Source organism: Bicyclus anynana, chromosome 11 (genome assembly GCF_947172395.1).
Source record: "Bicyclus anynana chromosome 11, ilBicAnyn1.1, whole genome shotgun sequence".
Lineage (NCBI taxonomy): Eukaryota > Metazoa > Arthropoda > Insecta > Lepidoptera > Nymphalidae > Bicyclus > Bicyclus anynana.
Window position 1 is genome coordinate 1,027,584 of NC_069093.1, and position 20,501 is coordinate 1,048,084.

Sequence of the window (20,501 nt, forward strand, 5' to 3'; positions counted from 1 at the left end):
GGAAAAGACAGTGTTAGGAGTGGGTACTACAATAGACGGGGATCGACCTACCATCTCTTGGTCATGCATCCATGTCCTCCATTGTCCTCCTCCATTCCTTTGCCTCTGAACTATTGAGGCTTTTAATTTTAATGACCCCAGCCAAGAGCTACGAAAAAAACCTACATTGAATGAAACCATCAGAATTTACATGGGACAGTAAAAAAAAATTTGTCAAAACAAAAATCCACCGTGTTTCGTTGTTAAATGTTGTGTCATATTAACGTGGTTCTAATTAACTATTACATACTTCCAATCATCAATTCCATTAACTCAAAAGTAAGCTAACTGTACTGTAACATAACTAATAACTAATCCTGAATACCTGTTTGTGTAACTAAACTGTTTGTGTTGACAATATGCCTTGTGTAGTCTAGTCGATGATTAAAAATTTGGTGACTTTTGCAGGGAGAACTAGAACAACAGTTGCTACAAGCGAACCCGATACTAGAAGCTTTCGGTAACGCGAAAACAGTGAAGAACGACAACTCTTCTCGATTCGTGAGTAATTACGATAACTTACTGTTTCAAATAATATCTTTTAATAGTAAAATATTGTGTTCTGTAAAATATCTTGTCTTGTTATTAAGTACACAACAACGAATTTACATGTAAGAAATACGCAAGCGAAAGAATCCTAGAAACTACATTGTTCAAATCCATATTTACAGTTCAGAAATAACCTTCAAAAGTTCAAAAAATATGAATAATTTCTTTCATTCTAGGGTAAATTCATCAGAATAAACTTCGACGCGTCCGGATACATCGCCGGTGCGAACATCGAAACGTACTTACTCGAGAAATCGAGAGCAATCCGACAGGCCAAAGATGAGCGGACATTCCACATCTTCTACCAACTTCTGTCCGGAGCGACGACGCAGCAGAAAGCTGAATACATTTTAGAAGACCCTAAAAGTTACCCCTTCCTTTCAAACGCGGCTCTGCCGGTGCCGGGCATCGACGACGCTGCAGAGTTTCAGGCGACGATCAAATCAATGAACATCATGGGAATGAACAACGAAGACTTTAACTCGATATTCAGAATAGTGTCAGCGGTACTTCTGTTTGGATCGATGCAATTCAAACAGGAGAGAAATTCGGATCAGGCCACGTTACCCGATAACACCGTTGCACAGAAAATTGCACATTTGCTTGGTAAGATAATAGATAAGACAATTGTAGTTATTATTCGATATACCGAGAGTTAGCTTCGTGACTTACAATTCTTTAATGTTTCTTTTTCCAGGTCTTTCTGTAACGGAAATGACGAAAGCTTTCTTAAAACCTAGAATAAAAGTCGGTCGGGACTTTGTAACGAAAGCACAAACCAAGGAACAGGTAGAGTTCTCAGTGGAAGCCATAGGCAAAGCTTGCTACGAACGGATGTTCAGGTGGCTGGTCAACAGAATAAATAGATCGCTGGACAGGACAAAGCGACAAGGTGCATCTTTTATAGGAATACTCGATATGGCCGGTTTCGAAATCTTCGAATTGAACTCCTTCGAACAGCTCTGCATTAACTACACTAACGAGAAATTGCAGCAACTCTTCAATCACACTATGTTCATCCTTGAACAGGAAGAGTATCAAAGGGAAGGAATAGAGTGGAAATTTATCGACTTCGGATTAGATTTACAACCAACGATCGATCTCATCGATAAACCAATGGGTATTATGGCGTTACTGGACGAAGAGTGTTGGTTCCCTAAGGCGACAGATAAGACTTTCGTCGAAAAGCTTGTGGCGTCACACTCTGTCCATCCCAAATTTATGAAGACTGATTTCCGTGGCGTCGCTGATTTCGCCATTATTCACTACGCCGGCAAAGTCGACTATTCCGCAGCCCAATGGTTGATGAAGAATATGGACCCTCTGAATGAGAACGTAGTGTCATGTCTCCAGTCTTCACAAGATCCATTCGTCTGCCACATTTGGAAAGACGCAGAAATTGTTGGCATGGCGCAGCAAGCTTTGACCGATACGCAATTTGGTGCCCGAACGAGAAAGGGAATGTTCAGAACCGTGTCCCAACTGTACAAAGAGCAGTTGACAAAGCTGATGGCAACGTTAAGGAACACGAACCCCAACTTCGTCAGATGTATAATTCCCAATCACGAAAAGAGGGCGGGGAAGATCGAGGCGCCTCTAGTGCTAGACCAGCTTCGTTGTAATGGTGTTTTGGAAGGTATCAGGATTTGCCGACAAGGTTTCCCGAACAGGATACCGTTCCAAGAATTCAGACAGCGTTACGAATTGCTCACGCCCAACATCATAACACCCAAAGGATTCATGGACGGAAAGAAAGCTTGCGAGCAGATGATCAAGGCGTTGGAACTCGACCACAATTTGTATTGCGTGGGACAGTCGAAGATCTTTTTCAGAGCGGGAGTGTTGGCGCATTTGGAGGAAGAGAGAGATTACAAGATCACAGATTTAATCGTGAACTTCCAGGCCTTCTGTCGAGGATACCTCGCGAGAAGGAACTACCAGAAGAGACTGCAGCAGTTAAATGCTATTAGAATCATCCAGAGAAATTGTGCCGCATATCTCAAACTCAGAAATTGGCAGTGGTGGAGACTTTATATTAAGGTGAGATTTATTAAAATAAACCATTTTCCTGAAACATGTAAAGCTGAAGTTAATCACCAAGTACATGTGTTCTCACATTGAAGCTGAATTTAACATCTACTGTTAGCACTTGGCATTAAAGTACTCAGTAACATGTGCCTCGCTTTGTTTAGAAAACATTCCAGTGGTATTATTATAGAAATTTCTATTATAATGCCCATTGACTAAACAGAGAATTGTACAAGGCTCGTCACGTAATATGGAGCTTGTTTTTGTTAGGAGGCCCATTGTTATTGGAAGTATGAGTGTTATTATTATAGAGTAACATGACATATGAATACTGTAATATTTTTGATATTTTGATAAGTTTAAACTGAATAATATATACAATATTGATTTATTAACTAAACTGAATTTGGATTGTCAGTTTTGTGTTCTTTGGCATAATCGAAATGATTGTTAAAAGTTCTTAATCAAAATTTGTGTATAGGCTAAAGAAAGTAAGCTTAGTTTACAAGCACTTTGAAACTTTAAGTTTTGACTACTACCATTTCAAAAGGCTGTTCTACTAATTCTGAATTCATTAAAATTAGATTCTTCTTTTACTGTGTGAGATTAAATAACTGTTTTATTGTAGGTCAAACCTCTGCTAGAGGTTACGAAACAAGAAGAGAAGCTGACACAGAAGGAGGATGAACTGAGAACGATAAGAGAGCGATTGGATACTCAATTGAAGCGCTGCCAAGAGTTTGAGGCCAAATACCAGCAAGCCAGCGCTGAGAAGACCCAACTTGCAGAGCAATTGCAGGTGAGACCGGTTTTAAACCATTTCAGACAACAGGATCTTTAGGGTTTCTTTGACTTTCTGGATTAACATCATTAATGTGTATGAAGGCTGTTTTTGGGACTTGCAGAAGAATATAAATAGTTCAACATTGCAATCCAGTCAATTTTCATAAATCACCTCTTCAAGGTGTAATCTAAATTTGACTCGATTATTTACTATTATCATAAGACTACAGAACGCGAAAATCTTGAGTCGTGTAATCGAGAATCGTTGCTTACTGTATTTTATATTTTCACAACTATTGTATCATCATTAGCCAATGTTACAGGCCAATGTTCGGCTCTATCTTTCTCTTACTATTGTATTGTGTTAGACAGTGAGAGAGAGAGAGAGATATATAGGTGACATCGCCCCAATCAATAATGATCAGAACCGACCGTGACCGGCTTAAAGAGCGCTCCAAGGTACAGCAGTATCATCATCAGTATCAATCCATATTCGGCTCACTGCTGAGCTCGAGTATCGTCTCAGAATGAGAGGGGTTAGACCAACAGTCCACCACGCTGGCCCAATGCGAATTGGCAGACTTCACACACGCAGAGAATTAAGAAAATTCTCTGGTATGCAGGTTTCCTCACGATGTATTTCCTTTACCGTTTGATACACGTGATATTTAATTTCTTAAAATGCACACAACTGAAAAGTTGGAGGTGCATGTCCCACCCTCCGGAATCGGAGGCAGTGGTCATATCCACTGGGCTATCACTGCTCTACAGCGGTATGACCACCACCAAATTTCCAGCTATTGGATAACCACATAATATTATTAATTGCTTTCAATTCCAGGCGGAACTAGAACTGTGCGCGGAGGCGGAGGAGAGTCGCGCGCGCGCCGCGGCCCGCAAGCAGGAGCTGGAGGAGCTGCTGCACGACCTGGAGGGACGCATCGAGGAGGAGGAAGAGCGCTGCAACGCGCTGCAGCAGGAGAAGAAGCGGCTGCAGCTCAACATACAGGTGGCTGATCTAGCATCATCTCTATACATATTTTATTAGCCCTCTAATCTTACCTGATGGTAAGTGATGATGCAATCTAACATGGAAGCGGGCTAACTTGGTAGAAGAAGGATGAAAATCCACCACATCGTACCGGGACGCTAAATCGCTTGGCGGTACGCCGAAATCTCCCAGACCTGAATCAATTGTTGAAGGGGAATGGAAATATTGGTTATATTTAAAAAGATATGGCAAATATAAAAAAATATATAAAAATAAATAAATAAATAAACCTCAGACGGCTCTTGTAAATCCACTGCGCCACGGAGGCCGTCTAATGGTTGTTTGTATGACTTAGAGCGAAGGCTATTATACTTGGAAATAATCCTCCGTGGCGCAGTGGTATGCGCGATGGATTTACAAAACGGAGGTCCTGGGTTCGATCCCCGGTTGGGCCGATTGAGATTTCTTAATTGGTCCAGTTCTGGCTGGTGGGAGGCTTTGGTCGCGGTTAGTACCGCCAAGCGATTTAGCGTTCCGATGTCGTGTAGAAACCAAAAGAAGTGTGGATTTTCATCCTTCTCCCCTATCAAATTAGCCCGCTTCCATCTTAAATTGCATCATCACTTACCATCAGGTGAGATTGTAGTCAAGGGCTAATTTGTAAATAATAAAAAAAAGTTATTTGACAAGCTGTTGCAAGCCTATAAAACGAGGCTCACTGTTAATAAGTCATTAATTGGAAATTCCTCCTGTTTTCTAGCTTATGACATATAAAACTCTTTGTTGTCCAGGATCTGGAAGAACAATTGGAGGAAGAGGAGGCGGCGCGCCAGAAGCTGCAGCTGGAGCGAGTCCAGTGCGACTCCAAACTGAAGAAGTTGGAGGAAGACCTGGCCCTCAGCGACGACACCAACCAGAAGCTGCTCAAAGAGAAGAAGGTAAAAACAGCGTTGTCTGGAACTTAGTTTCATTTTTAACTAGCGGACCCCGCGATTTCGTCCGCGTAGAATTTAGTTTTTCACAAGTCCCGCGGGAACCTTGGATTTTTTTGGGATGAAAAGTAGCATGTGTTAATCTAAAGCAAAATCTATTTTCATTCCAAGTTTCAGCCAAATTGCTTCAGTAGCCGCAACGCAAAAGAGGAAGAAACTAAACAAAGATAAACTCTATATCTATAGCTTAGGACTTGAACCCAGGAATTATGATCCGAAGCTCAACCACTGAACCAATGAGGTAGTTGATGTAATGATCAAATTGTGTTTAATTCTTTCAGATATTAGAAGAGCGAGCGAATGATCTGTCCCAAGCGTTGGCGGAGGAAGAGGAGAAGGCCAAACATTTGAGCAAACTGAAAACTAAACAAGAGTCTGCTATCGCCGAACTCGAAGAGAAACTACTGAAGGTACAGATTTATTTTAAACTATTTATAAATATAGAATAAAAAATACTTTAAAAGACAGTTTACAATAAACATGTACATTTGCAAATTAAGTTTGAAATGACAGTAATTTGGGGAATTTACAGAAAAGAAACTTAATTATACCGTTTCTGTATACTTTCAAGAGTAGTCTGTTAGAGAGATATCCTTTGGTTACACTAAAATCAAGCAATATTGTTTTTTCTTGAGACATATCCAGAAAATGACCTATATTTTATTTATTATCGGTATGGTATTTATCAATTTTTATTTCTCCAATCTTAGCTAAGTGATAGTTTAAATCATGTGATACTTATAGACGGTTTATTAATTGTATAGGATCACCAATTAAGACAAGAAGCAGACAGAGCGAAGAGAAAGTTGGAGACAGAGCTGCAAGATGTGAAGGAACAGCTGTCAGAGAGGAAAGCTCAAGTCGAGGAGTTGCAGATTGTATTGAGTAAGTTTTGATGATTTCAAGACATTCACAATATTTGCCACTGTCATACAATGAGGGTCATTGTAGCACGAGTAATTTTTGTGATAATAGACAGCACGAGTGCTACAATGGCTAATTACGTTCAGTGGCATACAATATCAGTCTTCAAATAAAAGATGTCCAATGGTAAATGATATAATGAAATCTCCTATTCTAACCATGCATCTCTTTGCTTACAGCAAAACGCGAAGAAGAGCTAGCAGCCGCCATGGGCCGCGTTGACGAGGAGAGCGCCCAGCGTGCCGCCGCACAGAAGGCCGCGCGCGAGGCCGAAGCCGCTCTGGCCGAGGCGCACGAGGACCTTGAGGTGGAGCGCGCCGCGAGGACCAAAGCGGAGAAACTCAGGAGAGATCTCAACGAGGAGCTGGAGGCGTTGAAGAGCGAACTGCTGGACTCCCTCGATACTACCGCTGGTGAGTCTGTCTATACATAAGTTACATATTATTATAAAAAGGTGTTATTTGTATGAAGTTTTTGAAACATTGATGGTATAAGTAAGTGGATATTTGATGCTTTGAGTTCAGTTCTTTGTTAGGCAGCGTGCACACCGTTACGCTGCTAGTCGCGTTAGTGATTTTGTAATGATTTGTGTCGTAATTATTGAATTTGTTTTATATTGTAAATGCTCATGCCCACACTAAACAATTTGTAATCAATAAATTATAAATTGTTTAGTGTGGGCATGTAGAACATGTTGGGTGTTATTGTCCTTAATCTAAGATGACTTCCTCAAAAAACGACAGACAACTTTCTTCGTGAATTTGAAAGTAATACTAGTCCTTATGTAATTAGTCCGAGTGTTGTGCAGCTGAAATAAAATTGTAATAAGACCTTATTAAAAATTAGTTATAGTTGTCTTTAGTGCTCCACTGTTTGAGTGGACAGTTAAGCCGTAATTATGTTATAATTTAGATTTAATGTGATATGTGGCATTACTTAAAAATAAATATCTTTTCTTTCTTATCTATTTCTTTCTTCTTTCTTTTCTTGTCTAATCGTCTAATAAATATATAATTTCTGTTTCCAGCGCAACAGGAGCTGCGGTCGAAGCGCGAGCAGGAGGTGGCGGTGCTGAAGCGCAGCCTGGAGGAGGAGGCCAGCTCGCACGAGGCCACGCTGGCCGAGCAGCGCCACAAGCACTCGCAGGAGCTGCAGCTGCTCAACGAGCAGCACGACCAGCTCAAGAAGGCTAAAGCCGGTGAGCGCATTCCGCTACCATTTATTTATTTCTTTAATAAGGACAACCAACAGCTGATACAATGTCACATGTCAATAATTTACATTAATATATTAGTTATTGCACAGCTAATTACAGGTTATCACAGCATTCACTAATTAAAATAACTTATGTCAAAACTACAGTTGTCAGCAATGAAATGTCAAAATATACAATGCAAATCAATAAAACCATGCTACCAAACCCTTTCTAAACATTCTCCTAAGGCAAAGATCAACAATCCGAATAACTGTATGTATGTTTTGTGTTGTTGACTCTTGAAATGACAACAAGATCCAGGGTATGAATCCCGGTCAGGAAAAAAAAACATGTTATTAAGATTTTTCTTAGAAGAAAAATTTTAATAGCAACCTGGAGTTGTTGAAGTTGACAGTGTTGGTACACCTTGGATTTACGCTCTAAGCAATGTTATTGAATATAATATGTATTAATTGTGAGATGTATTGAGTATTCATGCAATGGTCTATCTATGTTATTTAAAACTAGCTGAGCTAGTTTTACTCGCGTGGTTCCCGTTTCCGTAGGAGCCGGGATAATATATTTCCTCCTTTCTCGATAAATGGGTTATCTAACACTGAAAGAATTTTTCAAATTGGACTACTAGTTCCTGAGACTAGCGTGTTCAATCGAACAAACAAACAAACAAACTCTTCAGCTTTATAATATAATTTGTGGTATAGATATAATATAATATGGTCACTATAAGATGTCGTTAGGTTAGCTAATTACGTAATAACATGAGACAGAAGATCCCTTAATTACGTCTTAGAAGTATTACATGGATCTCACAACTTTTTATGGTAGAACAACTTGTTTTTGATGGCATAGTTATTTACGCCATTGATGTCTACGACAATAGCAAACCTCTATATTTTATATTACTGGCACGACAACAAAAATTCCAAATTTCAAATCCAATATTGACATACCTATCATCAATCAGTCACCCTTCAAACTTTTAGAAAATTATCACATACACAACTTTTATGCAATTTTTTACTGGAAATTTTTAATGTATTTTGTTATCGTTTGATATCTCAACAATGGCTAACATTAGGGAGCGCGGCAAGAACGTAAAATTTGGTTTCTCCAAGGATGATAACTTTGATGTAGAGAATGCTGCTCCCAACGAAGACAGCTTCAGTTCCATGCGCGATTATTGGCAGCACATGTCAGCACATAATACTACGCCGCGGCAGCAAAAACAAGATATCGAGTATAAATGTTAGTCCGGATCTCTAGATGTTAGGCCTTTTTAATGGAAGTAATAACTAGCGGACGCCCGCGATTTCGTCCGCGTGGAATTTAGTTTTTCACAAACCCCTCGGGAACTATGGATTATTCCGGGATAAAAAGTAGTCTATGTGTTAATCCAGGCTATAATATATCTTAATATCAAATTTCAGCTAATTCGGTTTAAAAAATTTAAAGAGTAACAAACATTCAAATCATCAAAATCATCAGTTTTCGCAAATCTCGGGAAACCATGGATTTTTTCGGGATAAAAAAGTAGCCTATGTTTTAATCCAGAGTAAAATTTATTTCCATTCGAAATTTCAGCTGAATCGTTTTAGTAGTAGCGGCGTTATAGAGTAACAAACATCCAAACATTCATACAAACTTTCGCATTTATAATATTAGTAGAATAGGAAGTAGGATGTATTGTGAGTGCTCTTATGGAATAAAAAGCTAATAATGCGACACTTCTCGCCTAAAGGGTTCTTAACGTTCTTCAGAATGATTCGCATGTCGGAAAGGATCTGTCGGACTATAGTACAGGAGATGACTTTAATTTTAGTGTTTTAGCAAAATAGTGTTTTTGTGATATACATCTAAGCATAGGCATTGAAATAAAATAATGATAAATATATGTTCGTTCCAGCTTTGGAGAAGGCAAAGCAAGCTTTGGAAGCGGAGAACGCAGATCTGGCCACGGAGCTGAAGTCGGCCAGTGCGGCCAGGGCGGAGGGCGAGCGCAGGCGGAAGCAGACGGAGGCGCAGCTGCAAGAGGTCACCGCTAAGCTGCAGGATGTGGATCGTGCTCGGTGAGTCGAACGCTGCCTGGCCACGGAGCTGAAGTCGGCCAGTACGGCCAGGGCGGAGGGCGAGCGCAGGAGGAAGTAGACGGAGGCGCAGCTGCAAGAGGTCACCGCTAAGCTGCAGGATGTGGATCGTGCTCGGTGAGTCGAACGCTGCCTGGCCACGGAGCTGAAGTCGGCCAGTGCGGCCAGGGCAGAGGGCGAGCGCAGGCGGAAGCAGACGGAGGCGCAGCTGCAAGAGGTCACCGCTAAGCTGCAGGATGTGGATCGTGCTCGGTGAGTCGAACGCTGCCTGGCCACGGAGCTGAAGTGGCCAGTACGGGGGCGGTTAAGACTACGAGTATGTTCAAATGGCCAAGCACTAGTCGCGCGTTCAACTGTTCAGATTGAAGAGCAATGTCAATCCAAACTTCGACGTAGCGGCGGTGCATCCGCTCGCAATGCCTTGAATGTTATCTTCTTGTAAGCAAATCGAGCTAACACTACCTATAGTCAGATCGGGTAGGTATTTTAAACAATGTAAATAAACAAAAACAGCTGACTCAGGGGTGCTCAACATTTTACTACAGCATTATTTACGAATATTGTCATGAAATAAAACTTCCTTTGATAACCAATATTTTTTCTATATTCCTATATCCTGTTATTTATCTAACAGATAATGTTTCACTTATATTCAGGGTTCCGTAGTCAATAAAGAACCCTTATAGTTTTGTTTTTTATTATGTATAAGCAAGCATAAGGTATCCTCGACATATTTAAACACATTAATCAAAACGGTTTTCTCGGAGGACGATAAGGGTGCTAGCTTCGTACGTTTCTTTTTTGGTGACGGAAACGATAGCAATGCGGAATAACTGCTCCGGCTAGTACCAGGCTCCGCTTCACTCATTTTCGTACTAAACTAAATAAAATTAATAAATTAATTAATTAAACAAATAAAATACCCGACTGCCTATATGATACAAAAACTGAAAAGAAAAAAAACAAGCTCAGTCCAGAAGTGTAGAAAAAAATTAGAAAACAGTCGGGACCTATTATATTGAATATAATGATTTACGTCTACATTTTTTAATAGGTCCCCACTTTAGTTTAATCAGTTTTTGTATCATTTATGCAGTCGGGTTATTCGTTTATTTAATTATTTTATTTCATAATTTTTAGTTAGATAGATGGTGAATTTCGGATTTATTTGTTACGTTTGTTACAACGTACGATAGTGTATACCATACATACGATATATACCATACGTCCAACCGAGGATAAGTAAATATTCAAAAAAATCTACGGAACCCTCGGTGGGCGAATCCGACTCGCACATGTCGAGTTTTATAATCAATATATTTAATTTAGTCTATTTAAGGTATTTTATAACTACACTTCATAAACCTTATAGTCGTCCGCCTCGCGTATTATGTATATACAATTAATAAATAACGTTTTTCTAATTGTAGTTTTTTGTTGGCCATTATATACCATTTTGAAATTCTCACAAAAAGCCCTTGAATTTGATTCCCTTGTTGCAATATTTAAAAAAAAATCACCTCGATTCTATAGCATCTCACAGTCGTCTTGTTGGTTTTTTTTTAATTTCACCTATCTAAGAACACTTGGGTTATTAAAACAAATCTAAGGATATCTGAATTACGTAAATCCGTTCAGCGGTTTCGAAGATATGAGGTAATAAATAATACATACAAGATACGCGCGAAAAACAAACAACAAATAAACAATAATTAACAACAACAACGAAACGAGAACAAAACGAAATAATAAAAATTACAAAGGAAGAAAATACGCACAACAGTCTGGATTTAGTTAACGAATACTGTGAGGTAGGAGTATTAGTCACAGACAACAAATAAAGTAGTGTTTTGTGCTGTGAAGTGTGTGTGTGTGAAATGTCAAATCTTCTTTCACTTAATAACACAAAATCAAAAAAATAATCATAGTATAGGGTATTTCTGCAATAAATGAAAGGTAAAATTCACATTAAAATAAAAGAAAACATCTTCTTTTGATATGAAAATACGACATTTATAAAAATTATTAAAGTTATTATTTAATTTTATAAATGCACATTTAATACCCATAAAACTCAATATCTTTATTTTTCATAATGGTTTGTGACTCATGTCTGCTTGGGTTCTTTTTATGTCGTTTGTATTGTTTTTGTGCAAACTCTATATATTTAACATAGAGGAATTAGAAATGGAAATGCATCGCACCCAAATGCAGCAACAAAATTGTCTGTCGTTTTTTGAAAGGGACGAGGTAAACTCAGTCATCGAAAATATTTAACAAGAATAAATAATAAAATATTTAACAAGAATAATATAATCTGTACACAGAACGTTAAATTAATGGATCGATGTTCTGTTCGTTCGTTCGTTAGAAGAATAGAATCGATTTTTCTTTTAGATATTGTTTTTATTACAAATTTATTATAAATTATAATTATGTTTTTGACGACCTCCGTGGCGCACTGGTACGCGCGGTGGATTTACAAGACGGAGGACCTAGGTTCGATCCCCGGCTGGGCCGATTGAGAATTTCTTAATTGTGCCAGGTCTGGCTGGTTACCACCCTACCTACAAAACGTACCGCTAAGCGATTTAGCGTTCCGGTATGATGTCGTGTAGAAATCATACCGTCCATCTTAGATTGCATCATCACTTACCATCAGGTGAGACTGAAATCAAGGGCTAACATGTAAAGAATAACAAAAATAAAATAGAAATATTTTCAAATTGAACGTCACGTCATCTTTTACTGAATTAGAAGTTGTTGGCCGTTTTTCATGCCATTGAACTACTTACTACACAAACCGGAATATTTAGGGAGTTTTTTAGACGACGAAAACGATTACAACAATGAAACATCGATACAATCGAACAATCTAACGCGTTTGTTAGTTTTTTTACACGCGTTAGCCGCTCAACTATCCCAGTCGATTTTACAAACACTTCTAAATGCCCCGCTTTATATAGATAGATCGTTGATTCTTTGACAGAGAGGTAACGTCTTGCGAGGTAGGTCCTTCTATTATTGGTCCGAGATAATTAATTTATTGTTTGTGAATCCGGGCTCAAAAGGGCTAGAACCCAGAGCCGTAAAGCTTATTATTAAAAATACAATGTATGTGAATCGAAACGAAAAGTGTCGCCCTAAAAGAACCTTTTTGAGAAGTGATATTGTTGTGTAAAAAGCCTAAAGTTGTGGACTATAGCTCCAAGTTTGTTATTTGTGACATAGAATGAACGGCAGCACCCACCCATGATCACGATTTTTTTTTTCTTGTGACTATGTTAGTAGAAGATCTAATTAAGGAACGACCTACACCCATTTGTTAAAATGTCTCCCTAAAAATGGTTGATAAATAATGATAAGGCCAGGAGACACCTGTTACTTGTTTCCGAGATATCATAAATATTGCTGGCTATTATACATCAAAGCTGTGATAGCCCAGTGGATATGACCTCTGCCTCCGATTCCGGAGAGTGTGGGTTCGAATCCGGTCCGGGCCATGCACCTCCAACTTTTCAGTTGTGTGCATTTTAAGAAATTAAATATCAGGTGTCTCAATCGGTGAAGGAAAACATCGTGAGGAAACCTGCATACCAGATAATTATCTTAATTCTCTGCGTGTGTGAAGTCTGCCAATCCGCATTGGGCCAGCGTGGTAGACTATTGGCCTTACCCCACTCATTCTGAGAGGAGACTCGAGCTCAGCAGTGAGCCGAATATGGGTTGATGACGACGATTATACATCAGAAACCTCCAAAAACGCCTTATTCTATTATTTTGTACATTCCAGATCGGAGCTGGCGGACAAGTGCATCCGTCTGCAAAGCGAGGCTGAGCAAGCGCTACAACAGTTGGAGCAGGCCGAGCTCAAGGCGTCCGCCGCCGCCAAGCAAGCGGCCACTGCGGGCGCGCATCACACCGAGTTACAGGTGACCATCATATGATAAACCTCCTTAATCCGGCCCTGTCGTAAAATCCGTTCTTAGCACGCGTCTGCTGACTATAAATTACCAGCCTGCCAAATTTCATCTTTGTACTTCGCTTTTATACAGGTTGTCCCGTAATTGATGGATAAAACGCAAATGGTAGATACACCACCTAATTATCTAAAACTAATTTGAATAGTTTTGAAAAAATCCTTAGGGTGACCAAGTTATAATTTCTTTATGGATTTTTCAAAGTTTTCTATACTGAATCAGCTTTTTTAATGCGCGCATCTTAGACCTATTGATGAAAAACAGAGTCCATCAGAATATCCAATATATATAATTTTTACCAAGAAAGCTATAGTAGTTCAACGCACAAATAGACTATAATTAATATTTATTTGTTGTTATAGTTTTATTAATATTCGTTTGTTCATATTTAATGCGTTGCCATATTATTCATCCGATTGTGATGAGATTTTGGTGAGTTGTATTTTAATTAATACATGAAGGTTCCTGAGTTAGTGTAACCACTAGATGGCGTGCTAGTCTTATTTTAACTGACATTACTGTGTTCGTTATGTATATGTGTTCATAAATAAATAGATACATTCATAAACATTATAAACATTATTAAATAGATATATAATAAATACATACATTCATACAAGTAAATACTGGTTGCAATACATAACATTTTCATTTCATTTTATTTATTATTTTATAAAATAATACATAATATTGAAATTAAGCCTAACCATAGTGCAACATTAACCACAGTTGGTTTATGTTGTTTTCTTATCAGTATTAATAAAATTAAATATCACATGTCTCAAAAGATGAAGGAAAAACATTGTAAGGATACCTGCATACCTGGAAATTTTCTTAATTCTCTATGTGTGTGAAGTCTGCTAATCCGCATTGGGCCAACATGGTGGACCACGGCCTGATCCCTCTCATTCTGAGAGGAGACTCGTGCTCACCAGTAAAGCGATTAAGTATGGGTTGTTAATGATGATTAATAAAATAAGTTTAATTTGGCACATTTATTATTATTTAGTTGTAATTTGTCAGGCGCTGTTGGAAGAGGAAACCAAACAGAAGCTGGCGCTGCAGTCGCGGCTGCGCAACGTGGAGCAGCAGCTGGAGCAGGCCAGAGACCAGCTCGAGGAAGAGGAGGAGGCTAAGAAGAACCTCGACAAGCAGGTACACCATTTGTCCATTTGTCTTTTGATTCTCGTCGCTGGGAAATGCGCTCACACATCACACTGAGGACGAGTCTGTGATGTCTTACGTAAGGCAAACTAGACAATTATCTCTTGACACACATCCTAGGTCTTCTTCAGAGCGGGTGAGTCGGCCTCGTGCTCTCTCTTGGCTATACAGGGTGCTCGGGAGTATTTCCCATAACATCAAGGTGTTGACAAGTCCACTTATAGGAGCCGAACTGCATAACTAATATTTTTTTAACTAAAAAAATAAAAACTTATGTTTTCATATGTAATCTTATGTAACAAACGCCTTTGTGTATCCTTGCATTTTAAAATACGTAAAACTTGACTACGTCACTTCTAAGAATGGGTTTATTATCTTAAAATGTATCTCACATTTTAAGATCTATTTACAAAAGAAATAATATTTACCCAGACAATATTAATTTTAACATGTTCCTTGAACATATTAAAAATAATTTTCGGTAAAAAATATAACCTAGAGTCATGTGAAATGCTCCCCAGCAACCTGTATAATATAAACTATATTTGGTTATTTTTTTTTATAAAGAAATCTCGAATCACTCTTTAAGAATATCTTAGTAGCGGGTACACCAATACAACAATGTCTGTTCATCGGACCCATTACCTCTCGATTATTCTGTTCTGCCTCTTTACAATATTTTCGAGTTGTTCTTTCGTTTATGAAGCTCAAACTGTAAAGTGTGTTCAAAGTAGTTTTATACTAGCGGACGCCCGCGACTTCGTCCGCGTGACATTCAGTTTTTTACAAATCCCGCGGGAACCAAGGTTTTTCCGGGATGAAAAGTAACCTATGTGTTAATCCAGAGTAAAATCTATTTCTAGTCCAAATTTCAGCTAAATAGGTTCAGTAACCGCAGCGCAAAGGAGGAACAAACATATACACTTACACACACACTTACACACTCACACACAAACTTTCGCCTTAGGAGGAGGATGAAAATCCACACCGCATTCGGTTTCTACACGGCATCGTACCGGAACGCTCAATCGCTTGGCGGTACGTCTTTGCCGGTAGGGTGGTAACTATCCACGGCCGAAGCCTCCCACCAGCCAGACCTGGACAAATTAAGAAAATCTCAATCTGCCCAGCCGGGGATCGAACCCAGGACCTCTGTCTTGTTATATCCACCACGCATACCACTGCGCACCGGAGGCCGCCTTTATTATATTATTGTGATTTCTATTTATCAGGTGACAGCCCTCACCCAACAAGTGGCTGACGCTAAGAAGAAGGCGGAGGAGGAGGCCGAGGTGGCCGCAGCGCTGGAGGAGCAGCGCAAGAAGCTCAGCAAGGACATGGAGGGCCTGCACCGACAGCTGGACGAGCTCAAACAAGCCAACGATAAGCTGGACAAGAGTGAGTTCTACATACTAAGAATAACTGTACTATCGCTAATAAGATACGCCACTTAATCATCTAAAACTAATTTGAATAGTTTTGAAAAACTCTAGGGTGACCAAGTCATATTTGTATACTCAGGGATCCGTAATTCGTAAGTGTTGCTTAATTAATAGTTATACAACTTAACAACCACAATGTCCTACAAATTTCGTAGTACATTATCTCGTTCCGACGCTCAGAAATTTTCATTTATATTAGCTACCAAAATTAAGAATTTTTGTAAATAAAAATGTTGTTCGTCTCATCGAGATGAAGCTACTCACGAAAACGTAATCAGTTGTAAAAAATATTCTACGGATTCCGGACTATCAGCTATTGATCGACAATATTATGTCTCGCGATAAGTTGATGAAGCATACCTATTGTGCGCGCTTACAATGGTTATCGCTCTGACCTGAAGCACTGTTCTGTAACATTTCGAAGCAAGTTTCGAATACACTTCTATCTTTCTCCGTCTAACATGATACTGTAGAAAAAGAAAGCTAGAGATGAATTTGAAAATCGCACTTGTGAGTTATAAAAACATTGATAAAAAAAAAACATACATACAGCCGAACGTAGAACCTCCTCCTTTTTGGAAGTCGGTTAATAAAATAGCACTACTTAACTGACCGGACGACTTCGCTGATCATTATCTCAAAGTGCAATTTATTTGTAGGTAAAAAGAAAGTTCAAGAAGAGTTGGAAGACACGAACATCGAGCTGAAAGCACAACAGGCCAAAGTGCAGGAACTGGAGAAGAAACAGAAGAACTTCGATAAGGTACTTACTTATCATTGCTTCTACTGCCCAATTTACTCTGCAACTTTGGGCAGCTAGTGATAATTATGTAGAAGAAGAAAATACTTTGATTTTCTGAATCTAGTACAGCTTGTGCCAGGATCTTATGATTGTGGACAAACAAGATGATCTAATAGGTGTAAGAAATGGGGCCACCAGTGCGTTCTGAGAAAAGCCATTGAAGGGGCCATCCATCAAAATCCCTGTCAAAAGCTACTTAATGAGTTTCTGAGTAGAAAGTCTTCCTAATCCCCTATAGTTATGTCTTGAGATGGAGATTTCTAAAGGAATAATAGCCATAGCACTAGTAAGCGCAGTGTTGGCCGACCCCCCACCAGGTGGCCTGACGACATCAAGCGAGTCGCAGGGATTCGCTGGATGCAGGTGGCTCAGCATCGTGATGTTTGGAAGTCCCTACAAAAGGCCTATTACCTGCAGTGGACGTCCATTGGTTGATATGATGATAATGATGATGAAGGTAGATAGCTGATTTAGTATTCATAAGTATTAAAAGAATGTTAATTTGTTGAGGTGGTGGCGGAAGAGCGCGCAGTGGCGGAGCGGAACGCGGCGGAGCGCGACGCGGCGGAGCGGGACGCGCGCGACAAGGAGACGCGCCTGCTGTCGCTCACCAGGGAGCTGGACTCCGCTGCCGAGAGGGTGAGTCACACAGCGAGATCAGTGGCGTGCATAAGGTTTTTAACTAGGGTAATCCTAGTCACTGTACATTCATTCAGTACACATTGTACTGATGAACGGTCCTTTATTCAATTCAATAGACGTAGGTAAGTTTGTAATGAGACCTAAGGGTAGCCAATGCATTGGCAGTTATGAAGTGCACGCCACTGCACGAAATAGTATGTCTTCAACAAATCTAGACTAGCAATAATAGTGCGAAAAAAAACAATTCATTCGGTTTTTCTAAATTATTCATTAAGACAATTCATGGAATCGCCTACCGAGACCGCGTGCGTTCGCTTTCACGTGACAACGCGAGATAAATTGCAATGATAGATTACTGTCGATTCTTCTGCCTTGTATCAACTGAATTTAAATATTATACTACTCTGAATAGTATGATTTTTACGAAGTCTGATATAAGTAGTTGTGTTTAATCTTAATTCTTCTTCTTAATTCTAGTTCTTTAATAATTTCTAGCAGTTAAATTGCAATATATGTGACCTTAGTTCTAAACCAAAAGATGGGGGGAAATGTTCTATGATAATGCTCAAAAAGACAAAAAAATAGTGTGACAAAATGTATGAATGGCCCCTAACCGTGTTTCTATTTCCAGATCGAGGACTTGGAGCGCTCGAAGCGCGTGCTGCAGTCGGAGCTGGACGAGCTGGTGAACTCGCAGGGCACCGCCGACAAGAGCGTGCACGAGCTGGAGAAGGCCAAGCGCGCGCTGGAGTCGCAGCTGGCCGAGCTGAAGGCGCAGAACGAGGAGATCGAGGACGACCTGCAGCTCACCGAGGACGCCAAGCTGCGCCTCGAGGTCAACATGCAGGCCATGAGGGCGCAGTTCGAGAGGGATCTGCAGGTGAGGACTTGCAGTAGTTATATACGAGTAAAGGCAACTGAAAGTAAAGTATTTCTTTTTGTTTATGTTTAGAAATGCAGAATGTTCACTTTCACAGAAAAAAAAACAAAAACAATCAAATATATTCACAATAAAAAAAATCATATTTCTTGTATTTCAGGTGTTAATGCATAGTTAATGCATAGTTAATTTAAACAATAATAATAATCTAACCCAAACTTGAAGGTAAACTAAAAATATATTCAATAGGTTTCAAAATTCTGCAACTACATTAGGACATAGCTAGAGTTTTCTTAGTTAAAATACTTGGGATTTATGGTACAGAAACTTGGGAGGATGTTACTAACTTTAATAAAGATCCTCGCATTGATTTACCGAATTCTAGCAAGAGTTTTTTGACCCAAATTACCATATAGTCTGGGATCATAGAACATTTTGTATACCTGATTACTAACAAGCAAATTTTTCGTGAGTAGCTTCATCTCGATGAGACGATCAACTTTTTTATTTACGAAAATTCTTGATTCTGGTAGCTAACTGAGATACCGGGAAATGAAAATTTCGAGTGTTGGAAGGAGAGGTAGTTTATCGCTGATTAGAATACTAGTGTTGTGGCATGTTCTCAAGTGTTTTTTTTGTTTTTAGGCGAAGGAAGAAGCCGGCGAAGAGAAACGGCGAGGCATCGTCAAGCAACTACGAGAACTCGAGAGCGAACTGGAGGAGGAGAGAAAGCAGCGCGCCGCCGCCGTCGCCGCGAGGAAAAAGCTTGAAGCTGAGCTCAAAGACAACGAACAGGCGCTACATCTCAACAATAAGGTAACTAATTTATAACTATGGTTATAAAACTATGGATATCTGGGGGCACGGGAGTGCCCCCGCAAGTCGAATAAAACATAAAGTCAAAAGTCAAAGTCAAAATTCATTTATTTCAAATAGGCTTAGTTTACAAGCTCTTTCGAAACGTCAGGTAATAATATTAAACTTAGGATAAAGGTGATAATAATTATTCGAAAACTTAAAATTAAAGTTACGAGGGTTCCAAAAGCGCCTTGGTCCGAGAAGAGCCCACAACAAACTCAGCCAGGTTTATAAAAAAAATTCATAAAAAAGGAGCACGGCCGTACTATACTTTTCTCGAAGCCATTTTCGACCCCCTATAACTTTGTTGTAGAAGAAATCAGAAGCCTGAATTTTCAGTATTTATAATTATATTATAATTGATGTGGCCACTTTAAGATGTTGTTGGGTTAGCTAATTACGTAATAACTTGAAACAAAGATCCCTTAATTCCGGACAAAATAAAGTAATCGATTTTGTATTACATGGATCTCACAACTTTTTACGGTAGAATGACTGATTGCGAGATTTGCTACATTTTACAAATGTTGTTTTAATAACCTACCGAAACATATCAGAAATGAACGAAATGTTAAGGTATTTTATAAAATAATTACTTTCAATTTATTAAAAATAATACTTGGTTGAAAAGTGCTACTACGCGATAAACGAATATTTAAATAACGCAGAAAATAAAAAATAAATCGTTTTCCCTGCCACCTACACTGACAATAAAGACTGCGCCCATGTTTCACATTGTAAATACTAAATACATTTCATCTGATCTGAACCTCATAAAGATCCAAAGTCCAAAACAGTTATAGTGCTAGAACCGAATCGTGTCCCTAATTCGTTAATATCGTCTCCTTCCCTCTTGCAAAGGAGATGGTCTAAAATTGTATGGAGCCAAGAATCAGTCATTGTACCCTGGTGGAAATAAAAATTTTTTTTTTAACTATTTTTGATTAATCATATCGACGAATTTACTTTAATTCTTTCGAAATAATATTTATTCTCTCCCAAGAAATGCAACACTGCTATGGGTAATAATGGCGGATTGATGACGTTTTCAACGCAGTAGTCGATTTGATGTTTGCTGTCAATTGTCATGTCATAGTTGCTTTAAGGGCGCCATCTTGTTAAAATTC

General features: G+C 39.1%; 1 protein-coding gene across 1 annotated transcript in view; it reads left to right on the forward strand.

The window, feature by feature from the left end:
- LOC112046562 (myosin heavy chain, non-muscle) overlaps positions 1 to 20,501 on the forward strand; it is a 97,983-nt gene that overhangs the window by 68,231 nt on the left and 9,251 nt on the right. Inside the window, exons 5-22 of the mRNA XM_024083247.2 lie at positions 448 to 540; positions 765 to 1,194; positions 1,286 to 2,628; positions 3,245 to 3,415; positions 4,241 to 4,408; positions 5,182 to 5,328; positions 5,664 to 5,792; positions 6,147 to 6,267; positions 6,486 to 6,719; positions 7,334 to 7,504; positions 9,426 to 9,588; positions 13,400 to 13,538; positions 14,610 to 14,741; positions 15,983 to 16,148; positions 16,852 to 16,955; positions 17,505 to 17,633; positions 18,268 to 18,516; positions 19,162 to 19,332. Coding sequence (XP_023939015.2) covers positions 448 to 540; positions 765 to 1,194; positions 1,286 to 2,628; positions 3,245 to 3,415; positions 4,241 to 4,408; positions 5,182 to 5,328; positions 5,664 to 5,792; positions 6,147 to 6,267; positions 6,486 to 6,719; positions 7,334 to 7,504; positions 9,426 to 9,588; positions 13,400 to 13,538; positions 14,610 to 14,741; positions 15,983 to 16,148; positions 16,852 to 16,955; positions 17,505 to 17,633; positions 18,268 to 18,516; positions 19,162 to 19,332 — 4,260 coding nt within the window. The remainder of the gene's footprint in view (positions 1 to 447; positions 541 to 764; positions 1,195 to 1,285; positions 2,629 to 3,244; positions 3,416 to 4,240; positions 4,409 to 5,181; positions 5,329 to 5,663; positions 5,793 to 6,146; positions 6,268 to 6,485; positions 6,720 to 7,333; positions 7,505 to 9,425; positions 9,589 to 13,399; positions 13,539 to 14,609; positions 14,742 to 15,982; positions 16,149 to 16,851; positions 16,956 to 17,504; positions 17,634 to 18,267; positions 18,517 to 19,161; positions 19,333 to 20,501) is intronic.